Raw genomic sequence first — 27,830 nt, forward strand, 5'->3', positions numbered from 1 at the left:
TTTAACCCCCTAGGATATCTGATCGAAATTTTGTGATAAGCATTTGCTCACGATAGTCAAAAGGTCCAATGACTATGCTGCCAGGGATAAATGACCCTCGAAGCCCCCGGAGAGCTGTAAATTATACGAGTTGCCCATTGTTTAAATATAGGTTGTATTATTTGAATTGGGGCACGTCTAATTCTGGACATCTGAAAAGGCTAAGGGTATTAAAATGACATTTTCAGAGAATACTGGGGGGTATGTTGAATTATAAAAAAAAAAACACCATGAGCATCCAGGCTGTGAAAAGAACATGTCTTCAATATCTCAGAAATGACCAAGGGCATCAAGTTGAAACTTAAAGAAATGTTGACGAGGATGTTGAATTAAATCAAAAGACACTATCTACATCCAGGTTGTCAGAAAGGAGTATCTGAAGTATCTCAGGTGCGACAAGAACAATAAACATCCGAAGAAAAAAGTGGTCGAATTCGTTCTTTCTGCTAAATGGCCTTATTTTATATGGATCTTATCAAAAATTCCTTCCATAAGGACACCTTAATTAAACTTTCAGGACCAAGGGAGCCTGTACTGGAAACAAATATGTTTTTATTGATTTTTCTTAAGTCCTATTTTAATTTTTTTTTTAATGCAGAAAACCCGACAATGGAGGTTTGAAACTCAATATCCAGGATATAAGACAGTGCTAGGCGTATCCCCCCTCCCACTTACAGAAATTTTCCCTCCCAGCGGAAATTTCCCCTCTGGAAAATTCATCATTTCCACGGAAAATTCAAAGCTGCGGAAAATTTTCCTTGTCCACATGAAAAATTGAGTAGCCCAAGAAAAAGTATGACATACAATAATAATAAAGAAAAGAAATAAATTTGGAACAGTCTTCCTATGTTCCAAAAATATGGGCGTAATTTATTGTGCAGAATATTTTATAGTGTTTATTTTTACAGTTTTATTTGTTGAATGCAGTCAAAACTCATTTTTGAGCATAAAACGCATTTATTGAAACAAATACAAATGTAAAATACAATAAACCAATAAGATACTCATATTGAAATGGTCGATTAGTATTTGCCTACATTCAAGATTGTAACATAATAGGGGCCAGGAAGCAGGGTTGCCACCGTCAGTAGGAACACCGTCAGTATCTTGTAAAAAAAAATCTAGTAAATTTAGAGGATCTAGTAAAATTCCCGAAATCTAGTAAAAAGTTTATAGTAAACAAAACTTTTTTTATTTTCCATGAATTCAGGGAAAAAAATTATCTTAAACGTATGATAATTTACAATTTTTGCTTGTTTGTTTTACAATTTACAATTTTGCTTGTCTGTCTCAGAGACAGACAAGCTGTTACCTATTTTCATAAACAGACACTTAACTTCCGGCGTCTAAAGGTGGACAAAATCAGCTTTCTGTGTATCAAATCTTACCAACTAAAAATGAAGCTATAATGACACTTGGATTTGTGATGATTGGGAATCTATTTGAATAAAAACAAAAGCCAACCACCCAAGTTGATTAGGTGAATCTCCTCAGTTTGAAAATTTTTATTGAGAAAAAAGGAGCATGTTGAGAGAAATTAAAAGTAAGTAGAAATGTAAAATTATATATATATATATATATATATATATATATATATATATATATATATATATATATATATATATATATATATATATATATATATATATATGAAAACGAAATAAAAGATATATATATATAATGAAAACGAAAGAAAAGAGGAAAGGAGAAAAAAAGAAGAAAAAAGGTAAAAGAAAAGAGGAAAGGAGAAAAAAAAAGAAATTGATTATCTTCCTATATTAAAAATCGATGCTTGATGGTGCGCGTGCAGCGTAGCCGCACGCGCAAAAATTTTTTTGAACATTTAGTAAAAACAGATGTGATCTAGTAAATTTTTTCTCTCCGATTTAGTAAATTCTTCCAGGTTAGGGTGGCAACCCTGCCAGGAAGGCCGAACATGATGCAGATTTTAATTGACTTATTTGAATTATATTCCCCATAGTCATTCATCCCAAGGTATATAATAATTTTAATAACAATTAATTTGTAACCCAATATAAACAACAAGACAAAAGTGGAGTAATGCATTACAAAAGAAAAAATAGAGACCAAAATAAAACAATCGCCTAGAACAAAACTGGAATAAAACCATGAAGCTTTACAGACAACTGAACTACTTTAAGAAAACTGAAACTTTGAAATAGTAGACTAGGACAGCTCTTCATGTGACAGGGCCAGTTCTACCGTTACATCTGGAACATTAAAATTCTGCACAATTGCTTTGTTCTTTAATCATGGTGGTAAATACCATAAAAATCCCAAATAGCGAAAACATTCTGAGCTCGAATATCTTCTTTGAAACAAATTTCAAACGAACCAGATAAAGATAAGATGGAGTGTCGCAGTGGGTCGCAGGGGCGGATCCAGGATTTTTTATTTAGGGGGGGACAAAAGAGGTTTATCCAATAAACTTGCGTTAGGAGCAAGTTAAATTAACGCACACTTGCGTTAATTAAGTAAATTACACTACTTTAAACTACGTTAGAGGGGGCGCCTCCTCGCCCCTCTGGATTCGCCACTGGTGGGTCGAGTACAGTTTCACTAGTACTATGCGGCTATACTTGCTTCTGTTAGCAACGAGTTTTCTTAAAGGATTTGATCTTAAGGCCGAAGAAAGTGTTTAAAAAGAAACAAATGCTCAATCTTTTACAATCTTTCTAGGCATGGCCATCTGTCAATCTCCAGATATTATTTTGTGGAATGGCATCCTTTTTTGAAAAAAGAAACATGGCAGGAATAAAATTCCAGGCTAAGATTTTTCTTACCCGATTACTGTAGAGTATGCAAAAAAAAAGAAAAAAAATGAAAGCGTTAAAAAGCGAATTTTTAACCTTTAAGAGTTCAGAGTTAATTTGAATAGTTTCAAGTATGGACCTTGTTCCGTTAATCTGTAGATTTCATTTTGTGAAATATGAAATGTAAAACAATGAAAGAAGATAATTCAGGGTTAATTTGTTCTTTTTTTTTTTTGCTTATATATTTTTTTTGTCTCCAAGTTGAGTGTTTAAAATCCAAGTTTGCTAAGAAAGCAAGGACAGTGAATGTAAAATTTTGTTGTTGGTAATTTTATTGTTTTATGTAAAATTTATTATTTTGTATGTAAAATTTATTATTGTAAAATATATGTTTTATGTGAAATGTCTTATGTAAAATTTTTATTGTTTGAATGTAAAATTTTATGTATTGGTTTAATGGATATCTAAACAACCATATACATCTATTAAAAGAAGATAAAATGAGAATGCAATTTTTGATATAAAAAAAAGATCCATATGCAGTTACACAGTTTTTGGTATTAGCTGGCACCAAAATTAAAAAAAGAAATAGTGTGGCAACACCCGCGCAAACTTGACACTACCCTTAAAACTTCGTAGTTTTACGATTATCAAAAGAAAAACCGCGGGAAATTAAGGTTTTAGGTATGAATAGACCTGAGATGGCTCCAGGGGGCATTAAAGGTATTTATTTCAATGTCCTTACAGCTTTAAAAGAAAATGATCATAAATGTTGCCGTTTCAGGTATGGGCGTTTCTCCATCAATCTCCAGAGTTCCTCATATAAGGCCTGAAATTTGCGTAGGAGCTGGTTCTGATATAGATATTTTGTTTGCTCATCCGAATCGTTGTGATAAATACATTCAGTGTGTGCATGGAGCACCAATGGTCCGAGATTGTGGACCTGGAACATATTGGGATCCAAGAAAAAATGGTAAATTTTATTATTGTGATATGTTGGAGTTTTTTAGTTGTATATATTTTATTACTACTATTATATTTTGTAACATAATATTATGATATTTTTTAATTTTCTTATATTTCGTTATTTTATATTTTTTTTGAGTAGCAGATTTTAAAAGTAGGGAAGTTTTTATGTATGCACCAATAATTTGTTATTTTCAAAAGTTTTTATTTGGATTTCAATTATCTAGTAGGAAAATATCCCTAAAAGCTGTTGGCCTCAGGCGGCTTGGTGCTGCGGTGAGTTGTTAGTAGTAATAGTAGTAGTAAAATATGCCTGATTTTTAGGTATTGACTTAAGTGCTTGCGCATTAAAATTTCAAAAGTGTATGTTGTATGGGCCTATTCAAAGGGATCTCTAAAACGTATTAAGTACTCGGCATCAGAAGATTTTTTTGAGATTTTTCAGGAACCATTCTTAAGCTTAAGGACATCTTTATTATTTTGCAAAGATAAAAATGAATCATGTTGTTTTATGTTAAAAAGACAAAAAAATGGACTTGGTTGTATTGATAATTCAAAAATTCACGGATTATGGTGGTTAAAAAAGAAGTTTTGTTTTCCTATTGGCTTACTCAAAATGATTTTTTTTTAAATTTGTTTAATACTCAGCCACATAAAAATTTGGTTTGGGTTTTCGGCAATAATTCTTATTCTTAAGGATATCCATCTGAATACAAAAGAGATATCCATCTGAATACAAATGCCCTTTTTAAGGGCATTATCCTTCTAAATTTAACATACAAATTTAGGTTCAGTCCAGAAAAACTAAGCCAAAGTTCTTATTCTTAAGGATATCCTTCTGATCTTTGAAATGGGTCTTTGAAAGGCTGTCTGGGCATAGAAGCAGTTTATATTTTCTTATGGCAAAACTAAATTCATTACAAATTTATATATATATATGTATATATATATATATATATATATATATATATATATATATATATATATATATATATATATATATATATATATATATATATATATATATATATATATATATATATATATATATATATATATATATATATATATATATATATATATATATATATATATATATATGTATATAATTATTATATGCCTATATTTATATATATATGTATTACTGAAAAGTTTCTAATGTTAGGAATTCAGCCGTTAAATACACAAAGAAGACATATTCAAGTATTGTAGGGTTTTTCCTTATTAGGTTTAATAGTTGTTACCATTAAAAAAAAAAAAAAAGAAAATAAAATAAATAAATAAAAGCATAGCCCTAACAACCTATATGACAGTAACAATTTTAGATCTTTTACTCCTCACCCTACAAAGCTTCGAAATCTATCGGAGCCCAATCCTTCTTTTTATTTTCTTATATTCTGAATTTCAAACAACTAAAATAATTACAAAAGGCATTGTGACATTCAAACTCCAACAACTATTTCTATGATTAGGCTATTGCCGGGGTGCCCGTTTCTTCTGCTCACGTTTCCTCCAGGAAGCTTCATCTTCCTCTACTTAAATCAGAGAAGGCTGGATTTTCATTAAGGCACCGGATCCCCAATGCTGGAAATAAACAAAACCCTGGAATAACTCAAAAGAACTGTTTGTCAACGAAAGAAATGTCGTTTGAAAATAATTTACTGTTTGGATGTAGGGACGTACGAATAATAGATTCAGTTTTAATTTTTGTTTGATTCATATTCACGCTGGGATGACCTCTACTTTTTTTTCTCCGCTCTTTCTTCTTCTTCCTCTTCTTTTACCCTTTGCAATTTGTTTTCTTTATTTGTTCTTATTTTTTTCTGAAGATGTATTACTTTGAACTGTTAATTATATCTTATGTTATGTAATGAGCTGAATTATCAAGCGATGCTCTCCATTGGATCGAATGGAATTTTTGGCACTTTCTGTATTAATGAAAATTTGCCTGATCAAATAATGCTTTAGTTGAATTATACTTTTGTCAAAAATTATAATAAGTTGTATAGGGGATGGTATAAATTTTATTTTGTAATTTATTTTTCGTGCTTATTCTTGGGGATACTAGGGGATATACTTGAAGATACGAAACTCTCCTTGTCAGGTATAAAGAAACTGGTCAACAAGTGAAGTCTTATGAAAATGTTCTCACCTAAAGAGCGAAATTAAAAACTAAGCCACCAATTAACCGAAATATAAACAGACTGCTAATCTCATCCGCTCTGGGTGTAAAAGTTTCATTTTCAATGACATTTTCAAATTTTTAGTTTTTACTTTTATCACAACACATCGAGAATCATTGTGCTCGTTTAATCGCATTATTTCTGCCTTTAATGAGGAGGGTTTCTATTAGAACTAACAACTGAAGAAGTTCAGTCTAAATATTCGAAAGACCCTTAGTAAATAAAACGTTTGCACTTAATATCTAATGCCGGGATCCCTGGCTTCGCTGTGATCCCGGCACTCGCCACGCGGCAGGCTTGTATGTATTTGATTCTCTAATTACGTAGTAGCATATAAGTGTTGTTGTTCTTTAGTTTTAAGTCATGAGGTGTCAAATCCGCAATTTCAATTGAATTAAAAAATTATGGAGTGGATTCAACTCCTCCTTCTTGTTAATGCATCAAAAATTCATCGGTTTTAAAGGATTTGTTTTCTCTTGGAACTCGTTGTGATTCTCACTGCTGCTTCTCTTCTAACCGCAGGTTTCATTTACGATTTGATGTGATCACCCCTGTGGCATATATTCTAACCGCAGAATTTCTTATCCATTATTTTCATTTGGGATTCGTTTTGATGCTTTTTGTCGCATGTCTTCTACCCACAGTTCTTGTTGTACTTCATTTTCAAGCATTTTTATTTCATAAATTTTTTCCATGCCTTTTGCCTTAGCTGTTCTGACTCATTCAAAATCATGTATAATTTTGCATGACGTCAAAGATACCGAAACCTTCTTTCCTTGCTTTTCGCCAGTCTTTATATTTTTGCTTTAGGTACGGTATTATATAATTCAGTAAGAACCAGGAATTTTCCAATGCATATGCCCTCTGAAATATCTAAATTAATTATTGGCATAATCATCGTCTTATTCTTTTTGTTTCATGTCATAGGGTGGCAAATCAGCAAATTTCAGTTGAACTAAGAGATTCTCACGTGAATTCAATTCCTCCTTCTGTTTATCCTGTACAGATGCTAAAATAAAACGTTTCTTTGTTCCATTTTAAATTCTAAAATTATTATCTAAATTACGCAATTATTACATCGCCCATTAGTATTAATTCACATTTTCGTTTGCAATTTAAAGTGATGTTTGGTGTTCCTTGTTCCTTGCCTTGTTCTTTAGCTGTTCAAAGTTATTTGTCACCCTGTGGAACTTTGCACTTGTCAGAGGTACTAAAAATCAATTCTTCTTTTCTGTTTATCCTTGACAGACTCACACATGCTAAATTAACTAACATGTTCCCTCATTTCATGTAATTTCACTTTGTCTTCGAACCGCAAATTTCGTTTGCAACATTTTCATTTGGAATTTTACGTGATTATTACTGTTTCTTGTTCGATGCCTTTTTCTTTAGCTGTTCAGAGTCACCGGTCATCTTTTGTAATTTTGCATGCGTCATAGATACTAAAAATGATACGACCACTTCTTGGGGAAAAATTATGTAATTTATGCACTTGAAACGGGCTCATAAATATGACGTCATTCATACGATTTTTTCCCCACAAAATTAAGGCTCTGAATAAATTTTCTCAAACTCCTGACCTTTTTAAATCGTTTGTTTTTAGAACAGAAAATCCATTTAGGGGGAGGAAGGTGGCACTGAAAGGGTAATAGGTACTGACTTTGCATTTGGGTACCTTAAAAGGAAGGAGGATTTATTGCTGCTGATAACGAGGTCATGGCCCATTGTATATGTTAAAAATAATGAGAATGATTTGCAAACACGCTTGATTCTAATTAATATAAATTTTCTTCTAGAATGCGGATTTTGGACTAATTCATATTGTTCAGTGGAAATGAAGATCAGTGAACCTTCCTACGATTGCAACTGTAATGATTTTGATCTATCCCACCTTGCCATTCAAGGGCAAAATGAACCAGTAAGAACTCAGATGACTCATTCTCAAACAACAGGATATTCGGTCAGTTCTAACCACGGCCCAGGAGCAATCCCTCAAAAATATCTGGCATCTAATTTGGGCATTATTCAAGCACCGAATGAACCACCAAAGAGTCAAATAGCCCATACCCAGACAAGCTACTCGAACCTTCACCAGAGTGGAGCAATAACGCCTACAAAATACCAGACATCAAACTTCGTTGGTAATACAGGTCCACAAGCTTCATATCAAAGTTTTAGCAGCTCATTAAGACCAGTAAACCAACCAACAAGTGATATAGCTCAGGCCTCAGCTTTAAACCACCAGACATCTTACCTGTCATCTAATGATGCTATCCGTCCGTACAACACTCATGAAAACTTTCCGTCAAAACACCAATCTTTCAATCCAAATAGCAGCCTTCGACCACAGTCTGCTTTACCTCCAAACAGATTACCTGCATCAATTAATAGTCAGTCTCTTTCGGCTCAGGTACAAACAAACCCAAGTCAATATGGTTCTCAGTTTTCAAATTTCCAAAAACCCATGCAGACATCCTTCGAAGGAGCTCAAACTCTTCAACAATTTACGAAACCACAGGCCCAGAGAGCTCCTTCACATCAAGACAACCAGAGCTATTATGGAAGCAGCACAGTTCCCCATATCAAGCAGAGCATTTGCCAAGAAGCAAGAAGTCGAATTGATGTCCTCTTTGCTCATCCAAGCAGATGTGACAAATACATCCAGTGTGTACAAGGTGGACCAATGGTAAGGGACTGTGGACCTGGCACATTTTGGAATCCATCAGAAAATAGTAAGTGCCAGTTTAATTCATAAAATTAAGGTACACGCAGCATGAACAGTAGTAAATATGGTCGGCAATTCTCTTGTAAGCAAGAAATGTGTGTATACAAAATACGCAGATAAAAATGAAAGTTTTTATTTATTTTTTCTTAGCTTTTGCGGTCCACAAATAGGATATTTTCTTCATTATTGATATGTAAAACTCACTTAACTCAGTTTTTTATTATTTAATTTTTATCATTTAGTGTTTAAATAAAGAGAAGATTGTCACAGGAAAATTGCAAAGTCGGTGCACCTAGAGCAGACTCTCGATAAAATAAACTCATTTTATAACTTGCTCATTAATGCTGCTACCTTGATTAGCTCATTGGAATTATCACTGCCAGAACTGCTAGGCATAGAATCTTGCCTATATCTTGCAATTCTGGCAAAACTTAACAGATATAACTTACCACAGTTCTTTTAAGTAGGGAAAGCTACCTGTTAATAATTTGGGTCTATTAAGCCACACTTAACAATATTTTGACCGTTGCCTGACCGGTTGGAACTAAGGACTGCTAAAATTTTATAGTCGTTGTTGTTTTAGGTTATACGTACATTTAACCATTTGCGCTACACGGTGACTTTGTCAATAGTAAGTGTTTTAGATTTGAAAACATAATTTATTGAATAGGTTTTTATTCAAAATATGTATTTATTTAATCCAAAAAGACATTTTAGTACCCATGAAAACGGCGCAAAGTAAACACACATTCAATGCACAAATCGTAGGCAGTGCAATAGCGCTACCTAAGTAAATAATGGTGTTGACATGATGTATTTTTTTTTTTTTTAGACCAGGGCACTTGGTATAGAAGGAATTGTCGTAGGAACTTCGAAAGAGGCTCATTCGACTGGAAATTAGAAGTTTTAGTGCCCGACTAGATTGTCAAAAGTGATTGGAGGGCAACCACCCCCCCATCTATCACTTCCCCAAACACATCCAATCAAAATTTTGAGATAGCCATTGTGTTCGGTGTAGTTTAAAAGCCCAGTAATTATATCTTTGAGGATGACAAACCCTTCCAAAAGAGCCCTAAGCGCAAGGGGTTATTAGTTATACTAGCTGCCCATTATTAGCATATAGGGTTTTTCATGAAAGGGGTGGTTGTATAAACTTCAGAGGGGGTTGATCCGATTGAAAATCAGAAATTCTAGTACCCCTTTTAGGGTCAAGAGTGATCAGAGGACAAAAAGCCACCCTACAAATTCTTTTTTCCTCAAATGTATTCAGTAGAAATTTTGAGATAACCAATTTATTCAAAATAGTCAAAAAATCATTTACAAGGTTTTCTGGGTTGAAAAAAAAAAACCTAGAGCCTGGGGGAAAGGGTCATAGGTTATATTCGGGGGCATATAAGGTTTTTATGGAAGGTCTGGTTCTATAAACATTAGAGGAGACTCATTTGACTCGAAATCGGAAGGTCTAATTCCCTTATAAGAGTCAAAAGTGACGGAGGGCCCCCAGAAGCTCACCAGCCCCCTTGTCTACCCCTCTTTTCCCCAAACGTATCTGATTGAAATTGTGAGATAACTGTTCTGTTCAAAATAGTCCAAATGGCATATAAAAATGTTTCCAAGGTTGACACAACCCCCCAGAGCCCTAAGGCAAAGGTTGTAAGTTATGCCCTGGGGGCATACAAGGCTTTTATGAAATGGGTGATCGTTCAAAATTGAGATAGGGTTCTTTTGATTTAAAATTGTAAGTTATAATTTATTTTTTAAGAGTCAAAATTGATTTGAGGGAAACCAGCCCCTCACACACACCAGACCCCCCCCCCCCCAAACCCCTCGTTTCCCAAAACAAGCATCCAATCAAAATTTTAAGACCTGGATTTTCTTCAGTATTGTTGAAAATTCCAGTAGTTATGCCACCCCTTGCCTCAGGGCAAAGGCTGAAAGTTGTTGAGGGGAGTGGCTGAACTAAATCAAAACACGTTATTTGTACATGGATTGTCGAAAAGAGCGCAACTAAGGATTGACCTTGTATATTAATCGGGAACTTTCAGGAAATGATACGGGAGACGATCAATTGACCAAAAAGGCAATATTTTTACGCTACTACTACTTCTATTATAACTACCACTGCTTCTATTATTACCAAAACTACTACTACTACTACTACCACAACTATCACTAGAACTACTGCTTCTGCAGCTAGCACTACTAAGGCTGAGGATACTGAAATAAACATCTGAGGAAATGTTGAGTTGAAAGTTAAATTAAATCCAAACATACTATGTGCATACAGAGCCAGAACATAATTCGTACTTTACTGAAAAAAAAAACAACAACAAATGAATGTGCTTAGTCACCTTAATATGCATATGCTGATATTTATTCCTTAAAGTCTAAATAATTTTTTGTTTATTAAAGTCTAAAAAGTGAATCTACTTAAAATGTATTTTCCTTTTCAGTAAAGTGCAAATTGTGTTCTTGCTTTGAGAAGGCATGTGGGTTGTGAGCCCTACTCATGTTAATTTCTGCTTGTTTTGAGTTTGACCCGGTTATCTATTGTAATTTCTATTGTCGGTTCATTTATTTATTGATGGTGATTTGCCATAGTTTTACGCTTGAGAGATAATTTTATTTTATTTCTGCTAATTTGTGGTTGAATAGAGTTCTTTACTTTTCTTTGAGAAACTTAATTTGTGAAAGAAATTATATATTAATAAACGAATAAGACAGCGACGAACCTTTCGCTGCAGTGATCAAACATCATATTTATCCTTGACTATACATTACCTTGACTATACATTAACCTTGACTATACATTAGTATTTGCATTAGTAGTTACTACTAATCTCTTCTATTTCTTGCCCAGGCTACCCTGTTTGAACCCCTGGATTCCAAAATTTTTGTCTAACTCATAAAAAGTAACAAAATACATATAAGCGACATTTTTATGTGTTTTTTAAAGTGTTTTTGTGCCCCCCCCTGGATACGACCTTGCCCTTGACCATAGGGTGCACGTTTTATTCTGATATATAACCTTCAAGATGAGTTTGAAATACACAATGTTCTTTAATGGTTCATGTGACTAAAAACAAAGCTTAAGATTAATGGTTAAACTGGAAAAGAAAAAGAACGACATTCTTCTCGTTGCTTCTCCTGCTTTGATAATATCAAATAAATCTCCTAGTTTTGACGAGTTGTACCAATTACTATTTCCTTACTTAGTCAGCACTTAGAGTTGGTTCAGAATCTTAGCCTACTCAAAACCTATTTCTCCGTCCACTTCGATCTTATCTCTTTATTTTGACTGGCTTGTCTTCTGCTTTTTTCAGCTATCCTTAATACCATCCACTTTCCTTTTTCTGACGTGTCAAGATTGATGGCTAGGTTTGGCGTTTACAGTTAATGTGATCTTAAAAACCTGACATAGAGCTCTTTCTTATGGGATGGGATAAGAAAAAATCCAAAAAAAGAAGATTTACAAACAAAAGTAAAGGGACTTACTATCCCAAAGGCGAGCAGAAATAAATTTGTGTAATATTTAAAACGTTAAAAACAAACTAAAGTCACAATTAAAAAGGGAATGAGACCCCTGACAAATTTAAATTGCAGTTAATAATCAAAAACAGAATTTAACGTTAACTGGAGCAGGGTTAAGCCTTTTAAAAGCCATAGTGTCATTTACGCTTTAAAGAAAACACAAATATATTTTAAACAATTTCTCTTTAAAAATATCAATAAATCCAAAACTCCTTGCACGTCAAGGAATGAATATCAATTATGTATTAAATATTTTGCATTATATACTAAGCATTATATATATTAATATAAGTATTACACATAAAAGAAACACACACATATATATATATATATATATATATATATATATATATATATATATATATATATATATATATATATATATATATATATATATATATATATATATATATATATATATATATATATATATATATATATATATATATATATATATATATATATATATATATATATATATATATATATATATATATATATAGGGCAGTGTCTTGGGACCTACGCTTTTCCTTATCTACATAAACGACATGGGAGACAACCTCGCAAACCCTCTGCATCACTTTGCCGACTATACCACGACACACTCAGCCGTCCCTAAACACGAAGACCCAACACAAGCCTCCCTTTCCCTACAGATGGATCTTTTGAAAATTGAAAAGTGGTCTGATGCATGGATGATCAACTTCAATGCATCGAAAACAAAGGAGCTTCTAATTACCCAATCAAAGGTGCCACGTGAACACCCCAGTTTTATCTTCAAAAATGAAGCTATAAAGAGAGTCGACGAGCTGGGTCTACTGGGGATTCATTTCTCCACCAATCTCTCTTGGAACAACCACCTTGATCGGGTGAGAACCTCCTGCGCAAGACAGCTGGGAGTTACTCTTCGCTGCAAAAACCTTCTTCCATCAAGCTCGATCATCCCACTTTAGAAGTCTTGCATCAGACCTATTGCTGAATATGGATGCCTGCTATATAGTGGTACTCCGAAAACGCTGTTGGCATCACTTCAGAAGATCCAGAATAGGACAAATAGGGCAGGCTGCGCCTCTACACAAGAATCTCTCCAGCCTCTAAATGAAAGGTTTGATGTAGCGTGGATGGCTGTTTTCTACAAGTACAAGAATTCGCTTCCCTCCGACCAGCTCTCTCGCATTGTGCCACCCTTTGTCCAACCGACAAGGCATAAGCGAAGGCACACAGCTCGGTCCAATTATCTGAAGGAGGATACGCCGAAAACCAAGTACTTGAGGAAAAGCTTCATTCGGCGTTGCACTTCTATCTGGAACGACCTTCCTGGGGATATTATACTTGCAAATCCCTCTGTTGACACCTTCAAAAGAAGGTTCAATAGACATTTAAAATTCCGAGGCCATTGAACGAGGTAAATGAATAGCGGCATATCAGATACTTTGAAGTACCTGGTGCAGTGAATATTGGAATAAAAAAAAATATATATAAACATTTTATATTAAGCATTCAGTCGACTTCATTAGTTCATTGGAGTAATCTTGGTTATTACGTTCAGATTCTTTAATTTCTTGTTGTTGTTGATGATGTTTTGACAAATAACACTGTTCAACTTGATTAACCTCGAGATACAATTTTTTGTTGTGTTGTTTCTGTTATGGGAAATAAAACACACTGCTCAAAAGATCGTTTTCAGTAAAGCGTAAATCAAGTTCTGAGTTTTGGAAGGCCTACAGGGCGTTATCAATCCACTTTCTTGTGGAAATTTTGGTTCATTTTAAGCTTAACGGGTTATTCATTGTAATTTTTCATTTTGGGTCAGATACTTTTAAATTGATAGTGATTTCTGTTTGTTTTTAGCTTCAGTTATTATTTTAGTTTATTTCTTCTCATCTTTGGTTTAAATTAGCTCCTCACTTTTCTTAGATAGGTTTTTGATTAATTTCTCTCGTTTTAATTTACATTTTTTTTTCATTTTTTAATAAAAGGAATAACTGTAAGATTTTTTTTCGATTTTTCTATTTAAGAATTAAGATTTTTGCTTGTCATTTATATTTCGTTCAAAATTTTGCAATAAAATTTGATAATATTTTTACTATATAATTTTGGATGGATGACAAGGGAAATGTTATTCAATAAACCTCTAGAAAATTTTCATAATTTTGGTCTTCTATTGGGCTGAAGCCATCCTGACTCCCTTCTTGTTACAACCTTGGATACAGGTGAATGTTGATTGTGCATTTTCTTATATAAATTTTATTGTATTATATTTCATTAGCAAATGCGTTTTGAGCTCATTTATTGAAAAGTTAAATTTTTTATTAAAAATCAAAGTAAACAGGAGATCAAGAATCAATGTAACCAGATATGTTTCCTGATTGAGGTTCCTTTGATTCTGAAATTTAGTCGAGGTGTCTCCATCGCGTTATAAAGCCAATGAATATAAAAAGATAGAACATTTCGTGCTTGAATACAATATAACCACATTTTCTAAGAATTTGACTTTCCTTTTGGTCCCCCAAGACAAAATTCAAAATCTATTTGATCCCCCCCCCACATCTGCGTCCAACATCCCCTCAAGGTTTCAGCAGGGCCCCTTAAGGTACATATTCACTTTGAAGATCACTCAGCTGTTTTACGAAAATCCTGCTGCCATAGGTCGAACAAAAAGAACAAAGTACTTATATCATTGGATTCATTAGTCTCAGACGAACTAGTTTTTATGATATTGCTTAGACTTTATCTAGGGAAGACTTTAAACTTGCCTAAAAAATAGAAAAACTGTCTTTTTTCAAGATTTTCAACCAATTTTCAACGTCTTTTCAAAAAAAAAAAAAATATGCAATAAATTTCAAAAATGTAATTCTGCCAAGAACTCTTTTCCTAGCAGTGCCGTCAGCGTAGTTGATTTCCAGATAGAAAATATCTTTTTGAGGAGGACACTCCCCCAAAACTCTCGTGGGCAAGGGTTTTAAGTTATGCCCAGGGGGCATATAAGGTTTTTACAGAAGGTGTTGTCGTAGAAACTTCAAAAAAGGGTCATTCGATTGGAAATTCAAAGGGCTAGTGCCCTTTTTAATAGTTGAAAATTACTGGAGGGCAACTAGTCCCCCCCCCAAGCCCATCATTCCCCCAAACACATCCAATCAAAATTTTGAAATAGCCATGTTGTTCAGCGTAGTTGATTTTCAGATAGAAAATATTTTTTTGAGGAGGACCCTCCCCCACAACCCTCGGGGCAAGGGTTTTAAGTTATGCCCTGGGGGCATATAAGGTCTTTATAGAAGGTGTTGTCGTAGAAACTTCAAAAGAGGCTCATTGGATTGGACTTTCAAACGGCTAGTGCCCGTTTTAATAATCGTAAGTGATTAGAGGGCAACCAGCCAATCAAAATTTTGAGATAGCCATATGTTCAGCGTAGTTGATTTACAGACAGAAAATATCTTTTTGAGGAGGACATTCCTCCACAAGTCTCGGGGCGAGGGTTTTAAGTTATGCCCAGGGGGCATATAAGGTTTTTATAGAAGGCATTGTCGTAGAAACTTCAAGAAAGGCCCATTTGATTGGAAATTCAAAGGACTAGTACTATTTTTAATAGTCGAAAGTGATTGGAGGGTGACTAGGCTCCCCCCCCCCCCGCCCATTATTCCCCCAAACACATCCAATCAAAATTTTGAGATATCCATTTTGCTCAGCGTAGTTGATTTCCAGATAGAAAATATGTTTTTGAGGAGGACACTCCCCCATAACCCTCGGGGCAAGGGTTTTAAGTTATGCCCTGGGGGCATATAAGCTTTTTATAGAAGGCGTTGTTGTAGAAACTTCAAAAAAGGCTCATTCGATTAGAAATTCAAAGGGCTAGTGCCCTTTTTAATAGTAGAAAGTCATTGGAGGGCAACTAGCGCCCCCCCCACGCCCCTCATTCCCCCAAACACATCCAATCAAAGTTTTGAGATAGCTATTTGTTCAGCGTAGTTGATTTCCAGATAGAAAATATCTTTTTGAGGAGGACACTCCCCCACAACTCTCGTGGGCAAGGGTTTTAAGTTATGCCCAGGGGGCATATAAGGTTTTTACAGAAGGCGTTGTCGTAGAAACTTCAAAAAGGGGTCATTCGATTGGAAATTCAAAGGGCTAGTGCCCTTTTTAATAGTCGAAAATTACTGGAGGGCAACTAGTCCCCTCCACGCCCATCATTCCCCCAAACACATCCAATCAAAATTTTGAAATAGCCATGTTGTTCAGCGTAGTTGATTTTCAGATAGAAAATATTTTTTTGAGGAGGAAACTCCCCCACAACTCTCGGGGCAAGGGTTTTAAGTTATGCCCTGGGGGCATATAAGGTCTTTATAGAAGGTGTTGTCGTAGAAACTTTAAAAGAGGCTCATTCGATCGGACATTCAAACGGCTAGTGCCCGTTTTAATAATCGAAAGTGATTAGAGGGCAACTAGCCAATCAAAATTTTGAGATAGCCATATGTTCAGCGTAGTTGATTTCCAGACAGGAAATATCTTTTTGAGGAGGACACTCCCCCACAACTCTCAGGGCAAGGGTTTTAAGTTATGCCCAGGGGGCATATAAGGTTTTTATAGAAGGCATTGTCGTAGAAACTTCAAGAAAGGCCCATTTGATTGGAAATTCAAAGGGCTAGTACTATTTTTAATAGACGAAAGTGATTGTAGGGCGACTAGGCTCCCCCTCCCCCACGCCCATTATTCCCCCAAACACATCCAATCAAAATTTTGAGATATCAATTTTGTTCAGCGTATTCGTTTTCCAGATAGAAAATATGTTTTTGAGGAGGACACTCCCCCACAACCCTCAGGGCAAGGGTTTTAAGTTATGAACTGCGGGCATATAAGGTTTTTATAGAAGGCGTTGTCATAGAAACTTCTAAAAAGGCTCATTTGATTGGAAATTCAAAGGGCTAGTGCCCTTCTTAATAGTTGAAAGTGATTGGACGGTAACTAACACCCACCTTTTCAAAGGCAGCAAGCTGGCGCTGCCTAAGTAAAGAACGATGTGGGCACAATGTGTTGTTTTTTGGAGTTTTTTTTCTCCATACCCAGGCACTTCGTATCGAAGGAGTCGTCGTAGAAAGTCCGAAAAGGGGTCACTCGATTGAAAATTGGAGTGGCTAGTGTCCTTTTTAATGGTCGAAAGTGATTGGAGGGCAACTATCCCCCTCCCCCACGCCTATTATTCCCCCAAACACACCCAATCAAAATTTTGAGATAGTCATTTTGTTCAGCGTAGTTGATTTCCAGATCGACAATATTGTAAACTTTCTGGGTTCACTTCTCTGTAAAGATTGACTTCTTCTCTTTGGAGTCTTATGGTAGCGTTGGCCTATTATCTGGGTTCTACCTGGGGAGGATGTCTAGAGTCTCTAACCATCACATAGTTTATGTTTAGAGTACAAAATGTTTATTTATACATATAATACAGTGAATGTACATATAAGGTGAGGACAGATACAGAATTAGAACTGACTCAAATAATCTAAATTGGTAACTTATATTCAGCACAATATGCAGATACACATCAGGACATTTGACAGAACTGCTCTATTTTAATCTGTCAACTTCTAGGAATTACAGCAAATATTCAGAATTAATATAGTTATCAAGGTAATGGGATTTGACTAGAAAATGGTCCTTTTGACAGATACTTAGAATTTAATTATAGATTTCAACCTAGAAAAATCCACTTCCAAAGCTTACAGATTTTCCCCGGGGTTTTCAAAATCTTTTTTTCAAAAAAAAAAACGATTTTCTATCCTCAAACAAAGGTATACTGAACAAAAACATAAAATAAAATACTGACACTAAAATTGAATCAACAAGACAAAAGAAAATATTTTCCCAATTGGCACTTTCATTTCACTTTATATTGTCATGCTAAGTTCGCATAAAAGTCACATAGCTACACCTAATAGGAAAATTTGCACATCGTCAGAATATCTTTTAAAAGATCTTAAATTTAACTGAAACACAATGAGATTTTCCTTTAATTTCCTTTTACCAAAGCTTTAATTTTTTTTCCAAATTATTTGGTTCTTTTACTATTTATAAGATATCAAAAGGAAGTAAATACATCATTTGAGAAAAGTTGTCACACAGCTTTCGCCTGTCATTTTTATCTTTCTATTTTTCTATTTCAAAGACAGAATTTCTCCCGTCCAGTTAATCAGCATAAAAACTAGCTACATCCTCATTTTGACTTGACATCAATTCCCAACACCATTTATACTGCAATAACATACTAATCTCTATAATCATCTTACTCTACTTATCTCAATAATTTTTTCAATACTCTCTATAATAACCTGGAGGTTAATTTCTTGTTTTCCTATTGCTTCTCCTAAGACTACTTGATTCTCCACTCAAGCCTACTTTAACCTCTATTTCCCCTTTATCTACTTCTACACTAACTAGACTAGGCTTCATTTGAACCTCATGTTGTTCGCTAGAAACGGAGCTATCCTCCATTATTTCTGAAGTTACTACTGGAGTCTCAACTGGAAGCTGGTATACAGATGATGTTGAATCGATTCTCCTATGCCCACGATTTTCTAAACCCAATTCTACAATTTTTGATTCCTCCAATATTAATTTACTGGTTGCTCAAGACAATTTTGAACTACCAAGAGTTTCTCACCCGGACGTTGGCGTAAGCTATAACAGAATGCTGCTTTTCTCTTCATTATAAGGTTTTGATTTACTAGTGACAATATTAGGTTTTTTGATAATATTAATTTTCTCCTGAAAATATGATTCAAACGTAAGAAAGTTTCAGAATCCTTTACAAGCTTTATCAGACGACCGTTTACTGTTCTTCTCACGGAAGTCCCTAAAAGTTCTTGTACCAAGAATAGTGAATATTTTAAAACTTTAAAAATTATATATGGTCCACGAAATTTAAGCTTTAAACCCTTGATTTCCCTTGGATTCTGAGCTTTATCTTGGAAATAAACTAAGTCCCCTTCTCGAAAAACTGGTAGTTCTACAGCATTTTTATTATATTGTACTCTTTGAGATTTTCTCTGTTTTCCTATCATGAGCCAGTTTCATTGCCGAATCTACTAGGACACTTGGCAAGACTATTTTAGCTGTTCTAGGGTACTCTTTGTCCTTGCCAACGCCTCCTAGCGGATAACAATAAAGAAAACTTTCTTTTAGAAACAGGCCGTCAAAAATATTCAACAGCTAAGACACAAAATTATTATCTGTCATTTTCCCTGGCACGGAACTCTTTTCCGCCCTGTCGACTTCTGGCACGGAAATCTTTTCCGCCCTGTCGACTGTTTTTTTCTCTGGCACGGAACTCTTTTCCGCCCTGTCAACTTCTGGCACGGAACTCTTTTCCGTCCTGTCGACTATTGTCCATGGCACGAAACCTGCAGGGTTTTCGAGGTTCGGTAATCCACCGCCTACCTCTCTCTTCGCCCATGGGAGCTCAGACCTTCCTTTCCCAGGATCCTCTGAACCCGTTAACCGCTCAGACCTTCCTTCCACAGGATCCTCTGAACCCGTTAACACCTGGTCCCTCGGTTGACCGTCTTCCGCCCCTTTACCAGCCTCACCTCTCTCGACCCAACGCCTCATTACGTCGGTTCCTAATAAATTATCAGTTATCTGGTCCCTCTGTTAACCATAGTTCGCCCCTTCACCAGCCTCATCTCTCTCGACACAAAGCCTCATTACGTCGGTTCCTAATAATAAATTTCTCGTCTCTCTTGATAATACACCTTTCTAGATCAGTGCCTTATAAAAAATTCTCAGTTTCTCTTCATAATTTTTTTTCCTAAAATTTCTGCTTAAATTCCTAATATGACCCCTACATCCTGCACTAAAAAATAATCTTACCTATCCCCCTGGTCACGTTTTACGTCTGGCCAGTTCTGACGGAGCTCTTCATTCTTTCCTGTCCAACGAGATTCAGCATCTACGGTTGCTGAAAAAATTCCTGCTTTTCTTCACCAATTGCTTTTTCAATAACTTCAAAACGCTGCGCTATCTTATACGCTTCAAAGAGGGAATTGTAATCATCCTTGTGTTCTAATAAATATTTCTTAATATTTAGTCTCGAGCCATCAAAAAAACAATCAAGGCCTATACTATCAGAAAAACCTACTAATCCGCCATATACAGATCGATTTGATTTTCTGGCAATCTCCACCCTCTTATAAAACTGATGCACTGTTTCATTGGATGACTGCCTCAATTCAGCTAAATTTTTGAATTTCTTTCCAGCTGTCTTTCCTGGTAAATATGCCTGTGTCATTTCCTTTTCAAGTTCCTCTACATTTATAATATTGGAGAAATCTCTATCCTCAAAAAAATTAAGTAATGGCCCTGTTACTCTAAGCGGTACAGCATCTATCATTGCGAGTCTGACCAGCCCAGCAATGTTTTTACAATTCTCAATTGACTAAAAAAAGGTTTTATAAATTTTGCATTTTCAAGAACTGGAATATTTCCTAGGAGATCCATTACTGACCCAGTTACTCTTTGATTCAAATTCTCCTTGTTGCTTTTACCCTCAATAGGTGTATCTGTTATATCATCCTCAGAATTATCCCCCATATTTACACTACTTCTTACAGTGGCATTTTCTTTGGCCATTAGATTACCCACAGTAGTCAAAATTTTAAGATTGAAGTGAGATTATAATCTCGACTTAAAGAGTCAAAATTCAAAGGGACATTTACACCTTTATTTCTTATTTCTTTCAAAAAGGATGAAGCAATATCTTTATTGAATTCAGGATCTGAACGATCTAAAATTGGAATTGCGCTCATTTTAAACGAAAAAAAATATGAGTAAAACAAATTAATTAAGTCAACGCTGTAAAAACAAGGCAAAATCGCTATTCAACACTCCTAACAGATTTCCTACTCGCGTGCGAACTTAAAATGCATGACTTACTTTCGTAAATTGTCCTTCGACGTTTTTCACTTTTTCTCGAAAACAGCAATTAGGAGCGGCAACTTTAAATTGAAGCGGGAATCTGGAACTGAAGCTGGAACTGAACTGGAACCTGGAACTGAAGCTGGAACCTAGAACTGAACTGAAACTGAACTGGAACCTGGAACTGAAGCTGGAACCTGGAACTGGAATCCTTGACGATGCAAACGGCAACAATTTTTTTTAACTTCCGACGTCAAACGATGAAAAGTTTTTTAGCACGTATCAATAACACAATTATGCCCGAGTCAACATGGCTTTCAGCGGATAGTCTCTACGCCACAATTACAGTTGAAAAAGTTGAATTTTACCAAAATTGGAAGGTTAAGAAACTTCCGACGACAATGTAGGTGACGGGCCTCAAAAGAAAATATTAACTTGATATGTAACAACCGCAGATTGAAATGGTATGAACTGCAATCCTCTCCGGCAAAAACCGCTGCACCACTTTGTAAACTTTCTGGATTCACTTCTCTGTAAAGTGTGACTTCTTCTCTTTGGAGTCTTATGGTAGCGTTGGCCTATTATCTGGGTTCTACTGGTGGAGGATGTCTAGAGTTTCTAACTATCACATAGTTTATGTTTAGAGTATAAAATGTTTATTTATACATATAATACAGTGAATGTACATATGGCGAGGACAGATACAGAATTAGAACTGACTCAAATAATCTAAATTGGTAACTTATATTTAGCACAATATGCAGATACACATCCGGATATTTGACAGAACTGCTCTATTTTAATCTATCAACTTCTAAGAATTACAACAAATATTCAGAATTAATATAGTTGTCAAGGAAATGGGATTTGACTAGGAAATGGTCCTTTTGACAGATACTTAGAATTTAATTATAGATTTCAACCTAGAAAAACCCACTTCCAAAGTTTACAATATGTTTTTGAGGAGGACACTCCCCCACAACCCTCAGGGCAAGGGTTTTAAGTTATGCCCTGGGGGCATATAAGGTTTTTATAGAAGTTGCTGTGGTAGAAACTTCAAAACAGGCTCATTCGATTGGAAATTCAAAGGGCTAGTACCCTTTTTAATAGTCGAAAGTGATCGGAGGGCAACTAGTCCCCCTCCCTTACATCATTCCCCCAAACACATCCAATAAAAATTTATTTATCGACGCTGATTTGTGGTAGTTTCGAGCTTGGTAGATTATTTTATTTTATTTTTGCTCATTTTTTGTTTAATGGAGTTCTTTACTTGTCTTTGAAAAACTTATTTTGAGGAAGAAGTTTTTTTAATTAATTCCATTACAACAGTCGTTGTGTTTAATTAGTCGTTCTTAAATAACTATATTGAATCAAAGTTGTTAGTATAGTTTTAGAAAAATGGTTGGGACTCCCCCTCCCCCCTAAACTCATTTGAGCTTCATTGCAAAGATAAGGTAAATGGTGCTAACAACACAAAAGTAGAATTGTTCAATTGTGACACTATGCATATACATACATGCGTGTATTTAAAAACCAGTGGCCATATACACAAAAACAAATAAAAAAAAAAAAAAAAAATAAGAAAAGAACAATAACATTCAACAAATTCAAACTACAGCTTCTTTCCACGCCATCATACTATTCTCTATAAAACACCCTAACACAATAATTAGTTCCCTCGAAGTTGTCCCCAAAACACCCGGTAGCAGCGGAACATCCCAATGGGAAAATTTATCCCTAAAATTCGCCAAACTTTGGCATCTACTCGGAAAATGGTCCATCCTATCCCCAAACTCCCCACAGAAGGGGCAGGCACGCCTACCTCCCGAGCCATCCTCATCATAAGACTCCCAGTATCCTTTACGAAGTGGTGTGCAATTTGCCCGTGCCTGCAACCAATACTAAAGGTTTCTCCACGGTAGGTTCAGCTTCAAATAAAACTCCTCCCCATACACATCTTTAATCTGTCTATAAAAATGCAGGCTACTAGACTTTTCTAAACCCGTTAGCCAAAACCTGAATCTCTTGGTCCCGAAGGCGCGATGCAAACTTACTGAGGAAATCTTCAGGCTTACCTAGAGGACCCTGCCCCTCATTCCATGCCCATGATAAGCCAGCATTATCCAACAGTGCTTTAACTTTTTTTGGCCATGCTGCCTTTTTGGTAAAACTCAACATCTCTGTGTAGGCCGCTTTCGCCAGGCGGTAATAAGGCAAGCGCGTAACCTGCAACCGAAACTTAATCATTTGTATAGTCCTCATATGACGTAGATCCTGGAAACCCAAATCACCCTTTAGGACCAAACAGCTAAAATTATTTTGGAGGCCTATAACTCTTTTAAAATACATAAACTGCAGAGATTTCAGTTGTTTTACCGTAGTAGTCCCCCACACATCACATCCATAATGGGCAGCAGGTAGAACTTTAGTCATAAAAAGGTACTTGTGCATCTTCATATTTTTGATTCCCATGATAAGTTTTTGTCGAAGTAGAGCACAAGCAGCTGCCTTACCACGTGAAATCATCAGTTTAATGTGCTCGGTCCAATTCCCATTTGCTGCGACCACCAATCCCAGATATTTATACTTTGGGGTCACTTTTATTGCCTCATCTTTATAAGTAAAGGAGTAATCCTGAGGTCCATTGGGCTTCCTACTTTGGAAGATGAAAATCTTTGTCATAGATACATTCACCTTCAACTTCTTCAATTCTAGGTAAGACTTCAGTTGAATTTAGAAGAGTTTGGAGTTCCTCGGCTGATTTGGCCACTAAAGCTGTGTCGTAAACGAACAGCAAACAAGAAAATAGGGTATTTACTAGTGACACAACTGGGGCCCGTCTCAATTCAAGGAACTCTGCAAAATCATTGATATACAGAATAAAAAGCATGTTGTGATAGTTAGTACTTAACCATCTTAGTCTTAGGCCAGAGAAACACTTAGCCTTTTTTTTTATCGAGTGTTTTTTTTTACCGAGCGTTTGTTTTTCCCGTTGCTATTCTATAGATCATATAGATTATAATATATATATATATACATATATATATATATATATATATATATATATATATATATATATATATATATATATATATATATACATATATATATATATATATATATATATATATATATATATATATATATATATATATATATATATATATATACTATATATAGATCATAGATAGATCATACCCTATTTTGTATTTTCATTGACAATAATTGAAAAAAAAACAGTGCCCCCACCTACACATTGAAAAACACATTTTATGCCCCTCTTCTATATTCGTGTGAATTTATCACACATACTTGCATTAGGATGGGGGGGGAGGCAGTTAAGAAGAAGCCATTCTAAGAACCAATAGGTAGAAATTTTCTTAATGTAAATGAATTTAAATTTCTTTAAAATTCTATTATTTTAGCGCATATAAATTGGATTAGCGCTCATTTTTTCATTTATTATAAGTCGACTTTGATTTGCTTAGGGCCAAAGACCGGGGTTAATGTGAATCCATCCCCCTGAAACTTCTGGACACTTCCTAATTAAATTATCTAGTCTTCTTTCATAGTTGCCCTCTGTCTTTCTACGAAAAGAAATTCATTTATGACTTTCAATTTAGTTTCTTTTGTGATATAACCTCTGCAAAAAAAAAAAAAAAAAAAACGCTGACTGTGTCGACTTCTATTTAGTTCCACTGGCCACCATCTTGGCATAGGGGTTAAAATAAACGAACTCTTATTCTTCCGTTCTTTTACTGTTGTGGCAATGAAGGGCTACATTGCTGCCGTCAACGCTTGTTACCCAACATTTTTTACCACCCAATATATCGTCTTAATACTACTATTTTATACATCTCCAAGAAACACCCGGTAAAAGAAACAGTCGGTAAAAAACGCTAAGTTCTTCTCTTGTCTTTAGTATTAAAGCAATAGCCGGTTATATGTTCGCAATGGCTACTGGTTCAAAAACAAAGATAGGTGTGGTTCCTTATAATCATTTTATTAAAATTAGGTAAGTTTTCTCTGTCTCATAGGTTCTGATCCGTAATTTGACCTTAATGGGTTCTACATATTTCACATTTAAGGAAACGCCGTATTAAGTCGATTGCTTTGAGGTATGCGTCATAGTTGCAGCAACATAGTAAACAGTGAACCCTATAGTGACCAAAAACTTAAAAAATGCACTTTTAAACATGTTTTTAACCTTAAAGGAATTACTCGCAGATGCTGATTTAACATTGGTAACTATTATATTATACTTTAAAGTTTAACAAAAACCAATGATAAAAACAATAGCTACTTGTCAATTAGCTGGAACCCACGCAAGAAATCAAGTTTGGTTAATGCTAATGAAATAAAACAAAATATGATGAAAATATAATAGTTTAGAAATAAATTTGGGCTATATATTTGCACATTAGAGGGTGTGGGTAAAGCATAATATATATTAAATACGTAACCCAACCTAACCTTGGTACCTTCCTCCCCTAAACCCTAAAAAACAAAAGTTAAAATATTAAAGTTTAACACAATGACAAACCACGATTTGCAATCCAATTCTCTATTGAAAGAAACCCGTTTGACTAGTTTCTTAAGCATCTTCCCGTATACAAAATATCGTGTGGGTTCCAGCTAATTGACAAGTACCAAACAGTATTACGAGACAAGGACAAATTATCTCTCTTCTCTAGATTTTAGAAAATGTTTAAGACACCCCGTATTGCCAAAAGCTACATATTTGTACACATTGCAACATAACTTAAATCAAGTGTACATCAGCCATTATAATTTTTTGATTAAAAGTATGTTTTAAAGTTTTAAATTTATAAAATAAATATACATGGTACCTTGTGATAGCACAGTGGATGAGGCCGCAACTCCTGATGAAAGGTTCATGGTTTAGTCCCGCCTATCACAAGGAACGTTCTCTATTAATGAAGTTTTCATTTTTTTTTCTTATGTTTGAATCAATTTGTCATCTCCTTTCCATCTAACTTGAGTCCCTTTTCCTCATGTGAATAAATAAAACACAAGTTTTTGTCTTTTAAATTTTTAACTTGTCAATTTTATTTTCTTCACATTTGGCCAAAGATATGAGACGCAAATTGTCCCAAAAGACACAAAAACTTTGTTTCACAAAAATGGTAAGACATATTTTCAAATACCGAATTGACGTTTATCATTTATCTGTTTTAAAAGGCATATGGTTGTGTAATTCCAACTTTTAATAAATTTATTCACTTTCTATTTTGTTTTATTTTACCAAAAGAGGAAATGGTATTTTATTTACTATCCGTAAGTTTTATATTTTTGCCATAGTGGGAGATGATAAATAAAATGTGTTCTTTAGAGCGGAAAAAATAGGAAAATTTGGGCGAAATTGATAGCTGTCTATTAGATGTTGGAAGAGAAAAGGTATAAAAGGGGCTCGAGGGAAGGGAGGGGTAAGACCAAATCTAATGTAGCAATTCCTGTTAGATTTTAGATTGAATAAAAAATATCCTTGTTACATAAAGACGAATCTACAGAAAAATCTTAGGAGGGAGATCTGATAAGTGTGCCAATAATTGACATAATTGACAAGTATGTTTCAAAAAAAGAATAAAAAAATAGAAACAAACGAATGAGGGCGCCAGAAAATATTGACATTCAAGCCATTTATTTGTTTTTTTTGGGGGGTGGGGGGGGGGGGGAGAGGCCAGTGGACAAGTACAACCATTCTCTTTTGTATACCTTGATTACCCTTGAGTTACCGACCTCTTTTTATTGTGGTATTGTTCATGTCATAAGAAATAATAAGACACTGTTTGAATTACAAATTGTTTTCAATAAAGCACAAACAACACTCTGGTATTTAGAAGCCTTAGGGTTCATTAGCCCAACTCCTGTTCATCTGCTCATCTTTTTTGTCATTTTAAAACTCCTTTATTGGAATACAAAAAACACTCTAGTTTTTCTTTCCAGATTGCGGTCATTGGCAGAATTCATATTGTGCAAAAGAAATGTTTATTGCACAACCCACCAATGCGTGCAGATGTAATGACTATGATTTAATTTCAGCAAGATCAGGCGTCAAGAACGGCTAATCGCTTACCCCTTTGCCATGTGTGTCAGAAATTTTGATCTGTTCCATTATTTGTCCTTTATGATGTTTTAGATTTTAAGTCAAAATAAAATATATTGCAGAAGTATCGGTGGACACAAAAAGGACTTGGAATAAATTGCTGTGAAGTTCCACCAATAGCTTTTCACTCTTATTGGATCGCTGAAGGTTCTTTGGGTGTCTTATATGATAGGAAACAATAAGCGGTAAAAAAAAAATCAACATAAGGAAATTCTAATATCTGGTCAACTTTCAACTTTCGATTTTGCAACACTTTATTTTAAATGGGCCTAGGCGAGGTTTATTCTTAGCCTACTAGCCATTATCCTGAAAATGTTAATAGAAAAAAACATAAAAAGGGAAATTTTGAATTGAGTGAATGATATTTTTTTTTTAGTTTGACTTTTAAATTCATATTTGGTGAGAAGCAGTAGACTGAGAAGCAGTAGAATGAAGACTGAAGCAGTAGATTGAGAAGAAGAGAAGCATTAGATAGAGGATTACTAACCATCTAGTGTATTCTTCTTACAGTTGTTACTAACCTTAGCAAATTAGAACTTTTCAAAGTAAATACTGTTTCACTCAACAGTTCTTAGAGTAAA

The 27,830-nt window shown here is 34.8% G+C and overlaps 1 protein-coding gene across 1 annotated transcript in view; it reads left to right on the forward strand.

The window, feature by feature from the left end:
* Positions 1–27,316, forward strand: part of LOC148953330 (uncharacterized) — a 49,274-nt gene extending 21,958 nt beyond the window's left edge. Inside the window, exons 4-6 of the mRNA XM_089087624.1 lie at positions 3,598–3,786; positions 7,759–8,694; positions 27,090–27,316. Coding sequence (XP_088943750.1) covers positions 3,598–3,786; positions 7,759–8,694; positions 27,090–27,211 — 1,247 coding nt within the window. The 3' untranslated portion in view covers positions 27,212–27,316. The remainder of the gene's footprint in view (positions 1–3,597; positions 3,787–7,758; positions 8,695–27,089) is intronic.
* The last annotated feature ends 514 nt before the right edge of the window (positions 27,317–27,830 follow it).

The sequence above is a fragment of the Artemia sp. Qi Xiang Cuo genome, chromosome 4, assembly GCF_049724085.1.
Source record: "Artemia sp. Qi Xiang Cuo chromosome 4, ASM4972408v1, whole genome shotgun sequence".
In the NCBI taxonomy this organism is placed as follows: Eukaryota; Metazoa; Arthropoda; class Branchiopoda; order Anostraca; family Artemiidae; genus Artemia; species Artemia sp. Qi Xiang Cuo.